At 40.7% G+C, this 12671-nt stretch overlaps 1 protein-coding gene across 1 annotated transcript; it reads left to right on the top strand.

The window, feature by feature from the left end:
• Positions 1–4088: 4088 nt before the first annotated feature.
• Positions 4089–8502, top strand: LOC115823851 (SUN domain-containing protein 2-like). The gene is made up of 11 exons (XM_030787874.1): positions 4089–4207; positions 5010–5068; positions 5189–5271; positions 5940–5983; positions 6193–6322; positions 6623–6853; positions 7167–7251; positions 7353–7468; positions 7607–7774; positions 7991–8080; positions 8383–8502. Exons 1-11 carry the CDS (start codon positions 4089–4091, stop codon positions 8500–8502), a joined length of 1245 nt encoding a protein of 414 aa, XP_030643734.1.
• Positions 8503–12671: the final 4169 nt, after the last annotated feature.

The raw sequence follows: 12671 nt of genomic DNA, 5'->3' as shown, positions 1-12671 counted from the left end.
AACTTAACAGGACCCCTGTGGATATCCACCTAATAAACACAAACCTCTAGCAACTCCACAGACGGTGAAGATTTCTCTCATTCTTCACAGACTTCATTTACATTTCTTCTAGGTTTGTCTGCGTCCTCACTTTGTGTAATCGCTAACCCACACAGACTCTGCAGTGACTCTGCATCATATATGTATGTACATACACACACATGCATATACATAGGCATGCGAACACACATATATGAACTAATGAGCAAAAAAAAAAGTCCATGAGACAAAAGTATCTGTCATCTGTGCCTAAACGAATGATCCAGCTCAGAACAGCTGCAACAGAAATGCAAAGCTGAAAGGAGAACAGGACGGCTACTGTGTTTCAAAAACTAACAGGGTTTAATAGAGAATCAGCCCGGGAAAAGCCAGTATCGCACGTATTAATTTTTTTCCATTTTCCACAAAAATTAAAACATGAACGGTTCAGTTGTCATCCACAGAGCCATTTCCAGCCTTCTAGAGACTGTACCAAGCTCTGGAGACCAACAGTGTGATGTGCTTGAATGGCAGGTTTGGGAGGACTTGCAGTGTGATGTGGTTGAATGGCAGGTTTGGGAGGACTTGCAGTGTGATGTGGTTGAATGGCAGGTTTGGGAGGACTTACAGTGTGAGGTGCTTGAATGGCAGGTTTGGGAGGACTTACAGTGTGAGGTGCTTGAATGGCAGGTTTGGGAGGACTTAAAGTATGATGTGCTTTGATGGCAGAATTCTGAATAATGTAACTTTGGTTAGATTAGTCCAGATGTCAGGAGAACCACTCTATTCATTTGCCCTGTTTTTTCATCTCTTTTTGAGGATTTATGACTTTGATTTGTGACTTGTAACAGTCTTGGTGGAACCGCAGACTTTGCGGAATGTATCAACATTCCAAAATTCCAACAGAGGCCTGTTGAGGAGGAGTGTTAGCACCATGGACAGTGGCTAACTGTCAGGAGGTGGGACCCTGGACAGCTCCCAGCTCTTAACGTTACTCAAGTTGCTACTGTGTTTATAAGCATGGAGGAGAATCAGCCATACAAGCTAGACCAGATGAGGTTCTAAACAGCTGAGTTCATAAAACCGCAGACTGACGGGAACAACTCCGACACAAATACAGAAACAAACCTGTTTAGAATGATTTGGGCTTTTTTATTTGAACTAAACAGGATGTGGGCTACACCGCCTGGAACGTAAGGTGACGCTGTTTTATCGTATTTTTTCTTTAAAAAATTTGAACCAATAGATTAATTTTGCACTGGAGCCAAAAACATGGGGGGTCTTTGGGTAGGAAGGCTGTCCCATGCCAGGCACCTTCAGAGCAGTTTATTGTCTGACTGTTTCTCAGTGAGGACATTTCTGCTAGTGGGCACATGACAGAAAGAGAGACACAAACCAACAGACCAGTCATTCATTTTAAAAGACAAACCAACAGACCAGCCATTCATTTTAAGAGACGTGAGGGAAATAATGTTGCATTCTGTTCTTGTAAACTTAATCCTAATCTGAGTTTGAGATTAATATTAATATTGTTGATATGAGCTAACTGATCCTCTGTCAGCGGTGTGTCTCTAATGAACGTAAACTAACTGATCCTCTGTCAGTGGTGTGTCTCTAATGAACATGAACTAACTGATCTTCTGTCACCCTTTCAATGCAGTGTGAGATATTTATTGCATAGTTAGCATATTAAGATGAGTTTTTAAATGGTAAGACTAGTTGTTTAAAGCTGACTTCACTGGTTCTTCATCCTGTTCCTTGTTGTGCATATCGAAAAAGAAAGAAATTCCTAATGAGCTGGCACCTTGCCATGATGGCTTAGTTTGCGTGTCTCTGTGACTCTATGAGCTGTTTAAAAAGTGTGATCTTTTTGTTTCATCTATGGTGAATTGCTCTTGGAGACCAAGTTGTAGTTCTTGTACAGAGCATGTCCGTAATTTATGTTGCCAAAAGACGTCGTTACCTGCTTGTGTCCATCGACCTCTGACACTAGCCCTGCCTGAAGATTTTAAATTAGAACTGGAAATATGGATTTCAGAGAGTTAATAAATTACGTTGACTTGTGCACTTGGCTTTCCTCCTAAATTCGCTGAGACCTTAGCGCATTCGAATTAATATATATTAAAGTAATTAATCTTTAGATTTCTGTCTTGTTTTATGAACACTATGAAGAGTTGGCCGACAAAGCATTTTAGCTTTGAACTAGCTGTCATTTTGAATGATTTTTTTTACCGATTAACGTAGTTCACCTTCACTTTCAAGGTGCCTAACCCCGTGTGTGTGTGTGCGCTTGTGCGCTCACCGCTACCTTGGACGGGTTAAATGCAGAGGTCAAATTTCACCACTACGTGTATTAATAAAGGAAAAAACTTAAACTAAATTCTTTCTAACGGGAATGAGTCACAGACAGAAAGCAGCATGAACGCATACGCGCACAAACAAATCATTTACACATTTATACTCTTTCGTTTAAGGTAAATTATTATCTTAGCACACAAGGTAACCCACGCTAACCTGAGGAGCTGAACGACGTAAATAAACCAAATCTGACCGAAACATAGTCAGAGTTTAAAACCATTTAAATTAAGAGCCGTTATCTGGTAATGATCATTCTGCCCTCAATACACGAAGTTAAATTTAACCTAAAAATGAAAGCAGCAGTGGAAGGCTAATTAATAAAAAAAATCTATCCGGTTGAAGTTTGTTCACACTGCTGTGCCAAGTATGTATTCTCGCAATAGCCTACTCTCCTCATAATAGTCGGGCTGAATTATTTATTTGTTAGTTTACGGATAATGCAAAGAATTATGTCCACCAGTTCGTCAATAACTAACTAAATAAAAAAACTACATGCTCAGTTCTATGACACACACTGCGCAGGTGTATGACGCTGGGTTGTAATTCTGAAACATTTGAAAAGTGCGTCTCTAAGTCAATACGTCGTCCTGCTCCAGGTAACTGTAGAATGTCCAGAATCAAACACTGCTCAGAGTTGTTCTCAACTTTGCCGAAAGCACTCGCTTTTACGCTGCTCTCCAGATACCACGACCATAAGATTTTCACCGAGACTTCAACTGAATATTAACATCTTCGACATCTTGCCGTTATACTTACAATTTTACCAAAAAAAAAAGAAGAGAAAGAAAAAAATCCATAGGAGTACTGAGATTTTCAACTTTAGGCTCAATATTGGCCTGTTCAGGACTTGGCTAGCGCTCACAGAATTCATCGGCCACGTCGTTTTCTTATTTAACCAGCCCTGTAGTTCATTACTGTCGGAAGAGCTGCAGTTTTTGGAAAATCCAAAAAAACTATTCACATCTTCGCCTTTAGACCTATAGGCCGAATTGTTTAATTGGCTGTTGTCAGAATCCATCGGACTGACTGTCAGTCCTGTACCTTAGCTTTTACTTAGCTATAGTATTTTAAAAAAATCTTCTTTATTTAAAGAATCAACAAGAAAGATTCTTGGTAAGTAATTTACACGTTCACTAGCCGTGTTTGGTAGCATTAATCTGATTCGATTAATCTGATTCTCCCAGGATTTGTGGCATCGACATACAACTTCGGTTCTGATCCATTTCACAAAATATTCAGTAAGTGAATTTATTATTGATTATTATTTATTTATTATTATTGTTTTTATTTTTATTATTGTTGTTGTTGTTGTTCTATTCCCTCATGTTGGTATTACTTCCGTGATATAAGCAATTGGAAAAAGGCATTTATCAGACTCTAACTCTGCGACGTCATCACAGTATTAAATGTCACACAATCTTAACAATCAGTTGATTAAGTGTAATATCATATTATCGCGAGACTTTGTTTGCATTCTTTCGTTTGTTCATATATACATTCATAAAAAACCTGTAAGTAAACATACTGTTATTATGACTATTATTTTTATTGGTATTTTGTTGTTGTTATTATGTTTGTTCATCACAACTCTCTCTGTAGCAGCATTGTGTTAAAAAAAATGGTTGAATATAACCTGATAACCTTCCTGTTTGGTTTGTGTGTGTGTGTGTGTGTTTGTGTGTGTGTGTGTGGGGGGGGGGGGGGTATTAGAGATGCCAAGACGCAGTGAACGACTTGTTTCCAGTGGGTATTACTCAAATGCCAGCTCTGAGACCAGCACCAGCTCCACTGGATCCACTGGCCTAACGTCTTACAGGAAAAGCCCACTGAGGTACTTTAGTGTCTGTGTCTCTGTGTGTGGAGCCTTGAAAATGTGTCCAGCACATAGTTCTTTTCCATTGTCATACACTGTCTGATGGAAATCACCTCTCCCTCTCTCCCCATATCGCTCCCTCTGTGTCAGGAAGCCTAGGCCTAGGACCAGAAGCCACAAAGGAGCCAACTCCTCCAGTGTGTCCAGCTCCTCCAGTGTGTTTGTATTAAAGAGTGAAGAACTCATTAAAGGAACAACAACAATAAGGTTTATTTAGACCCCAGTATCACTGTTTAAAGTCTCAAAGGGCTTTACATGACCACAACAAACAAAACAGGACAGCACTCCCTGACTTAATCAGGGGGAGGAGTTGTGAAGAGTTGAAGATGATAATAGTCATTATCATTGATGTGTATGTTCATGGCTGGTGAAAATGGTCATATTTTAAATTTTTTTTTTTTTGTATATTTTTACTTCATCAGCATGTTCTTTGGCAACGTTCAACTACTGGTTTCCCACAATCCGGTACATTCTGACCTCTGGATTATCTCTGCTGCTTGTATTTCAACTGAGCTGGTAAACTGGGTGTCATTTGTATCTCTGTGTAGTTTTATATAGATTTGAATAGAGACCAAAATCATACTGTGGTATGTATGTAGTGTTGTAGTAATGTAGTGAATGTATGTAATCAGTACAGGTGTTGGTTTATGGCACTGGGGGAGTGTTTCAGTAGCTTTGCTTGTGGGATCTGATCACAGTGTGTTTGTAACTGCGTATGTCCCAGTATAACTGTCATTAACCGATATCTGTTTCTGTGCAGACGCACTGTCACGAAGAAGACCACCCTCCTCTTCCTCCTCATCTCTCTGGTGATTTTTGGTGAGTTTTGTTGCAGTCAGTCAACACTGTTCGAAAGAGGTTATCATGTTGTATCTGTGTGTTATGAGGACTGTAACTTGTGTGTTTGTGTAGAATATGAGTGGTTATGTCTTTTCTCAGGAATATGGTTCTGGTCCCCTTCTGTTTCTACACCCCTCACTCAAACCAAGGCCTCCATCAGACCTGATCAACACACCTCACATGTGGGTCCATTTTACTGTAGAAATAGCACTGTCACTACACTCTCCACATTCATCTGCCCATTCTCCTAATACTCTCATCATTTCTCTTTCTTTCTTTCTTTCTTTCTTTCTTTCTTTCTTTCTTTCTTTCTTTCTTTCTTTTTCTTTTTCTCTTTCTTTCTTTGTTCAACAGGACCAGATTCCTCATGCTAGTGTTTTGGCTATAAAGGGTCAAATCTATGCTGATCTTCGTGAACTTGATGCCAAACTGTCTGAGAGTAGAGACAGAGATGTGGAGAAATTAATGGTGAGAGACAGACAAACGTCCAGTGAGAGAGGAAAAAGAGTGATTTATAAAGATGATCAAATGGTTCTGTATTTCCATTATTTTAATAATTTATATGTGTGTGTTTTGTGTCAGAGAGAGATTATTCAACTAAAAGAGGACAGAGAAAAACAGAGGCTTGTGATTGCGGTAAGAAATCTGAAATTTGAATTGAATATTTCAGCATTTTTGCTCCACATTACACACTAACATTCACTTTATGTACGTTTTAAGAATGGAATGTAAGCAGATTTCTGGTTCTGTAGCAGTAACAGAACACAACACAAGAATAAGAGACAGATTGTGGATAGAGATCATTCAGAGCTTTGGTCATCCATGTATTTGTGTCTTTGTCTCCCTCTAGAGGCTGGAAACTGACATAGCGAGTCTGAGGGTGAACACAAAGAAGTGAGTACCTCTTACCTTTTGTGTCCCGGTTGTCAGTGTCTGCCCTTTTATCCTCAGAGTTTTTTTTTTTAATTTTTATGCTTTAAAATCATATGTGAATTTGCATGTCCCAATCATAGAGTTAAATTAATTTTTTGACCTTTGCGGCTTATACTGATGGCTTCATGTGAGTGTTTTTCTCTCTAAAGTGTGGAGTCTTATGTGCACAGGCAGCGGGAACAGGAGATGGCTGAAATGCAGGGTCTGATTGGTGGTTTAAAAGAGCATGTATCCAGTCTCCAGTCGACCTCTGACCTGATTGAGCAGAGAATGGACACCCTGGAGAAACAGCATGCTGAGGTAGTGTATATAAACACACATACACGTACAACCTCACACACAGACACACTCTCTCTCTCTCTCTTTCAATCCTCTATCTCTATCTCCATCACACACACACACACACACACACACACATACACGTACAACCACACACACAAACATACTCTCTCTCCTTCTATCCTGTATCTCCATCAAACATACACACAAACACACACACTCACATCCATATCTTCCTCACACATGTGTCTGTTAAATTATTGTGGAAACAGTGACATTATTGTGGATTCAGACCATTGTTTTAAACGACACCTCTCACAGAATACCTCGAGACTGAAGCTGGAGCTGTGTGATCGTCTGTTTAAGTTCCTTTCCTCAAGTGTCAGTCACCTGAATGTGGTACTGCGCTCAGACCTCCAGGAGGAACTGGAGAACCTGGAGAAGAGAATACTGGAGCGGCTTGGGCGGGACAGAGGAGAGCAGAGAACAGACGTCTGGAGAACTGTGGGAGAAAGTCTTGGGCAGGAAGGAGCGGGAGCCGTCACCATACAGGTGAGCAGCGGGGGTGGACCATACACCACTCACTACGGTCATATTCACATTGTGCTGGGTGCTTTAAAATACAGCGTATAATGTGATGTATTTATCATTTTAGAACTGTGTGGATGTGTTTAAACTTGTTCCACACAAGGCCTCTTGGAAGTGCGTATGTGTGAGAATGTGTGTTTTTCTGATGGATTGTCGTCCACTGTTTTCTAGGTTGGACTGTCCTATTGTGCACTGGTGACAGTGTCCTGTATTGAAAGGGGTGTGGGTAGTTTTGAATTATTGTCTGTTTAAATAGCACTTGAACTGTTTGTTTTAGGACATGGAGAAGATTGTTCAGAGAGCCCTGAGTTTGTACAGAGGTGACGGGATCGGGATGGCGGACTACGCTTTGGAATCTGCAGGTCCAACCTCTCCTCCAATTTAATTACTGCTAATGAGCGTGTGGTTAACATGGACTTTGGTACATTTCAGAACTGAGATTTATGTGTGTGTGTGTGTACAGGTGCGAGTGTGATAAACACGCGTTGTTCGGAGCCATATCAGACCAGGGCAGCGTACTTAAGCCTGTTTGGGTTCCCTGTGTTCTATTGGTCAGAGAGCCCTCGTGTGGTTATACAGGTAAAACATCACTTATAGCTCAGCACAAATACTGTCAGACAGCCAACGCAAACAGTCCATTTAAACAAGGACACACCCTGACAATCCCTCCATGTTTCAGACAAAAGATTTTAAATAAGTAGTTCGTTTGACACACAGCCTGAGGTGTCCCCTGGAAAATACTGGGCTTTCCGTGGTTCCGAGGGATTCGTAGGGATTTCTCTCTCCTACCCGATCCACATCACTCACGTGACTCTGGATCATCTGCCCAGAGTCCTGTCCCCGACTGGACAGATCGACAACGCTCCACAGGACTTTGCTGTTTATGTGAGTGAACGTGTAAAGACAGAGAAACATTACTCGAGTCGTAGGTCAGAGTTCTGTCATACTCATCTTCTTAAAAGTTTATATCTGTATTTATGTGTGATATCTCACACAGCTACATAGTGAAGCATTTCAACAGTAGCTCCACTGCTAACAGAGACTGATATATACTATAGTAGTGAGACGTCATCCATAAATGCTGTGTTTGTGTTATCACAGGGTATGTCCAGTGTGAATGAAGCAGGAAATCTTCTAGGAAAGTTCAGTTACGATCAGGAGGGAGAGTCAGTTCAGACATTCAAACTGCCAGTGAGTGACAGCTACAGACCTCATAATAAACATCAATACAAATATACACAGGAACATACACACCTTCAGTACTGACATAATTTGACATGACATTCCCTGCAGTCAGTTTAGACAGGAGAGATGTAAATGAATTACCAATATAAATGTTCCTTTTATGTATCAGTTAACTGCCTGTCTCATGTAACCAACCAAAGCACTTACAGACATGTTACAATGAATTACAACTCACCCTCCCAACGGTTTCTCAATTTTAATCTCTCTCTCTCTCTCTCTCTCTCTCTCTGTCTCTCTCTCTCTCTCAGAAGTCTCCGGAGCAGAGGATTTACAGGATGGTGGAACTCCGTATCCTAAACAACTGGGGTCACCCTGAGTACACCTGCGTGTACTGTTTTCGAGTTCACGGGGAACCACTGTCTGTGTGAATCTGAGGCAGTGGACAGAGGATGATGGGTCGTCATGGTATCTTTCTTTATGTGAAAAAGGGGAAACAGAAGAATCTTAGTATAAGCTTAAATAAACCTCCTCAGTTTTGTTTTACATGCCTCCTCAAGGCCTCCAGTGTTTTTTTACATTCTATTTCTTCTGGATTATTCCTTTTCTGTTATGCTGGTGTACAACTATGATGATATAAGGTAGTCTGGTGTGTGTGTGTGTGTGTGTGTGTGTGTTTGTGTGTGTGTGTGTGTGTGTGTGTGTGTGTATGTCAGTATGGGGATTTGTGTTCCATTAAGTGTCAGGGCTCTTTTCTCATTGGTCTATAAGTGTAAACATATGTGACCATCTGAATAACTCCACTCTGAATAATTCTAATAAATCCTTTTTCTACAGTGGCTGTAAAACACTTAAGCAGTGGAGTTACAGCCCATCAGAAGTGTCTGATTAGAAAGTGTAGCTTTTGTGTAGCCTTAATGATGTAACCATAGGTCAAAGTGGCATTAAAATTGGAATTAAAAAGGTCTTTAAAAGCATTGAATTGAATTAGCTGATACCTACAGATATCAGCATTTTCCTAGAATTCCCATAAGCACTAGAGCAGTTGTTACCGATCGCAAAAGGAAATATAGCCCCTTCCCCACCTGTCCTTTGTAAACTTGTAATACACACACCTCACCCTACATGGGGCATATTCATTTGTCCTTTGACTCATACACTTACAGACATGGTGCAGCTTCCAAAAATGCACAGAGCCCCTTGTCATTACTCTGCGTGAACTTTTTTTTACCAACAGACCATAAATTTATAAGTAAATGAAGGGAGGTCAGAGCTGTCTGAGTTTGTCCAAACTGGACATGGCTGAGCTTACTACAAAACATCCACAAGTTTACAGGGCGTTTTTAGCTGGCAAGTTCATTGTGCAGAAGACAAACAGAGTGTTCTCTGCAACTCCCATAGATCAAGCACATGAGCAGAATAATACCTGTGTGAAAGGAGAGGGGGGAGCGGTCAGCTTGGTAGATAATCCTGGTGAACCATGTTGATGGATGGTTGCTGGGCCTGAAGTGGCTGGTGTAATCCAAGAGATTAAGGAGGTACCATCAGAATGGACCTAAGCACGCAACCAGGCATCACCATGATCAAACCTCAAGTGTGCAAGTGAAATTTGCAAGAGATGTCCACAGCCTTCTGAAGGTCATCCAAGAACTTGGAAACCTATTTGAAGAAGAGACCAGGGACATAATTGGGCTTGATTCAAAAGAAATGGCTGGTCCCTCAGCTCTAAAGACTGTGCAACATGTTCATCAAATCGGGCAAGATCAATTCAAGACATTCATAGAGGATCACCTAGCGGAAAGAACAAAGTCCCCTTACGATCCCATCAGTCACAATAAGTTGAAGGTCTTCAGCACATCAAATTCTGCAAAACCTTCAAACAAAAGTAGTGACTCTCAGAAACAATATGGAGCTTTTCTCAAGGCTGTATGTAAGTGGCCAGGACAGGGATGGAAACCTTGAGGAATTCTCCCGCCATGAAAATCAGCCCTGTTCTCCTGCTTTATCTGGGAATGGCAAACTCAGCCAGGGTCGCAAGAGTGAGATTCTGATTTGTCTTGAAGAAAGCTCTACTCCTAAGTTAGAGTCTCCTGCTGTAACTTGTGTTGTCCTTGATGAAGCAGCCGTTATCCAGAGATGAAGAATAAACAAAACAACTATACTGGATCATGTGTTGGTGACTCAATGTTTCCAATCAGTGGTGACATTCATTTGGAGTCAAAAACTTTGCAAAACGTTTGAAAAAGATGATTCTGCACATACTTCTATTGTCCAACCTTTGTGTGTACTGTACAAGGCCTACAGCCAATGGATAATGAGAACTACAGTGTTATACTGAAGGTACCCAAGGGGGAATTTGATGTCCCTGTCGCAGACAGGATGAGAAATCAACAGTCAGCTCTCATTAGACAATGGAGAAATAGGCACCAGTATTTCCTAACTGATGACAGAGAGTCCATTTTGTGTAACAGGAAATTTGTGGTAAAGAAGTCTAAGAGACGGAGAAGAAATTCCTCAGAAGGTCCCTTCCAACCCTGCTGATCCCACTAATGCCGAACTCTTCGATCCTCAAGAGGCTGAAGTGTCTGATATCACTGAAGCTGAAATTTCTAATCGTAGCGATGAAGATCACAGTGATGCAAGTCTTTCTGATTGTGCTTTTGGCATCTCTGAAGAAACTACCATGACACTTCCAGTGGAAATTATTTCCATGATTTTTAGACACACCCTGGATTTAGAAATGTCCATGATTGGCACATTCAATCGGGTGTCTCCACTATTTAGAGAATTAACTATAAGACACCTTACCTGGATCAATATCAGATATCCGTTGCCTGAACATCTTGATACAGACAAATATCATGACACAAATATCAGTGTTGCAAAACTGGTTGGAACAGCGGTTTAGCACGATGTATTAAAGAACCTTTTTCAAACAATAATAGGTGGATGAGAGCTTGGATGACTCTGACATGAACTTGATATACTTAACTTTTGGCCGCTACATAGTGAAAGACTTTTTTTGGAAGTAAATGTAACATGTAATTTGCATGTATTATTAATAGTGTAGTAATAGTACACTATGGTGTTTAATGAGGATAAATAATATCCAGTTGTTAGTGTGTAGCACCGCCACATATGGGTTTTAGGATTCCTTTTTTTTTAATTCAAGGTTAACAGGATAAGGGTTGACCACCAGTAAAGGGAATCCCTGATATGTAACATTCCATCCCCAAGATGTATAATGGTTGTTTTAATTTATACCAGTCTGTCGTTACGTTTGCATTTGCTGTGTTTGGAGAAATCAGCTGGCTGTCAAACCGGTCAGCTGACCCACCTGTCAGCTGACGCGCCAACCCGGGAACTTTGGAAATACTTTGAAAAGGAGACCCGGGTGTGGCAGAAGGGAGGCGAAAAGAAAGTCAGGGAGTCTGCGGGGGACCTGAACGTTTTCGGTGCACTTAAAATAAATTAAACTGAAAAAGGAACTGCGTGGACGTTTCCTTAAAAAACTTACAATCACCGCAGTTCACGGCTGAGCGCGGATACTATCTTCTGATCCCTATCCTGCCGGAGCGGTGAGATTGTTCTTTGTTTTTCTTTTCCTTTTTTGCTGGTTACACGGTGGATTATCTTTTTTTGCTGTTCGTTGACTCTTTTTTTCGTATTGCGTTGGATTACTGTTTTTTTGTTGAATGACTCTCTACATTGATTGCGCGACGAGCACGGAGACGAGGGAACTTTAAGACTGGCATTTGGTTTGTGTGTGTAAATAAGAGGTGTTGGGTGTTTGTTTGTTAGATCAAGTTAATACATTTAAATAACGGCCTCTTCTGCGTTGCCTATTTATTTTTTTAACAAATCGAAATAGTCGCAATTCACAAAATAGGACACGTTAGTCTCATCTTAAAGGAGAATCAATTTTAACCCGTGTGTTTATTGGTAATGATCGTTGGTTGTTAGCTGATCGTTACAAGTGACCTCTTGTTACTAAAACAATACAATGGATTCAATACAGAATTCGGTGTAACACTGGCGACGCCGATCGCTGAATGGTGGAATTGGAGGAGGGAGGAGTCGAAGTCCTCACAACTATACCCTGCAACCAAAAATAATGCACTTGACAGCAGGAGCAAGGTTTCCATCGGATTAATACATCCCACTCACCTCCCGTGTAAATAAGAAACACTTGTTACAACAAATATTGCCATGCTAAAAGACAAGGCCCTACATCTTATTAAAGATCGCACACTATTCAGAAACCACACGTAAGTCTACTTCAAAACTCATTTTAATCTATTGTGTTATATAATGGCACTGTATATTGCATTTCAGCAATGACTACTGACCCATACCCTTAGCCCCAAACATTGTGTAATCTTCAACACTGATTTGACTGATAACTGTGTTATCCAATATGGTACATTCAAAGCATTCCCAGGTCATTATCGATATCACTATGAGTAAATATGAAGACTGTGGACACTACACTGGTTACGCAGTTGTCTGCAACATCTGACCACAGTAAGTAGAGCCAGGCTAATGCTGATATAAAATTCCAGAGTATTCCAGCAACCAATAAGCAAGATTTTCAAAAACC

This window comes from Chanos chanos, chromosome 11, assembly GCF_902362185.1.
Source record: "Chanos chanos chromosome 11, fChaCha1.1, whole genome shotgun sequence".
Lineage (NCBI taxonomy): Eukaryota > Metazoa > Chordata > Actinopteri > Gonorynchiformes > Chanidae > Chanos > Chanos chanos.
This window is presented reverse-complemented; position numbering and strand designations above follow the sequence as displayed.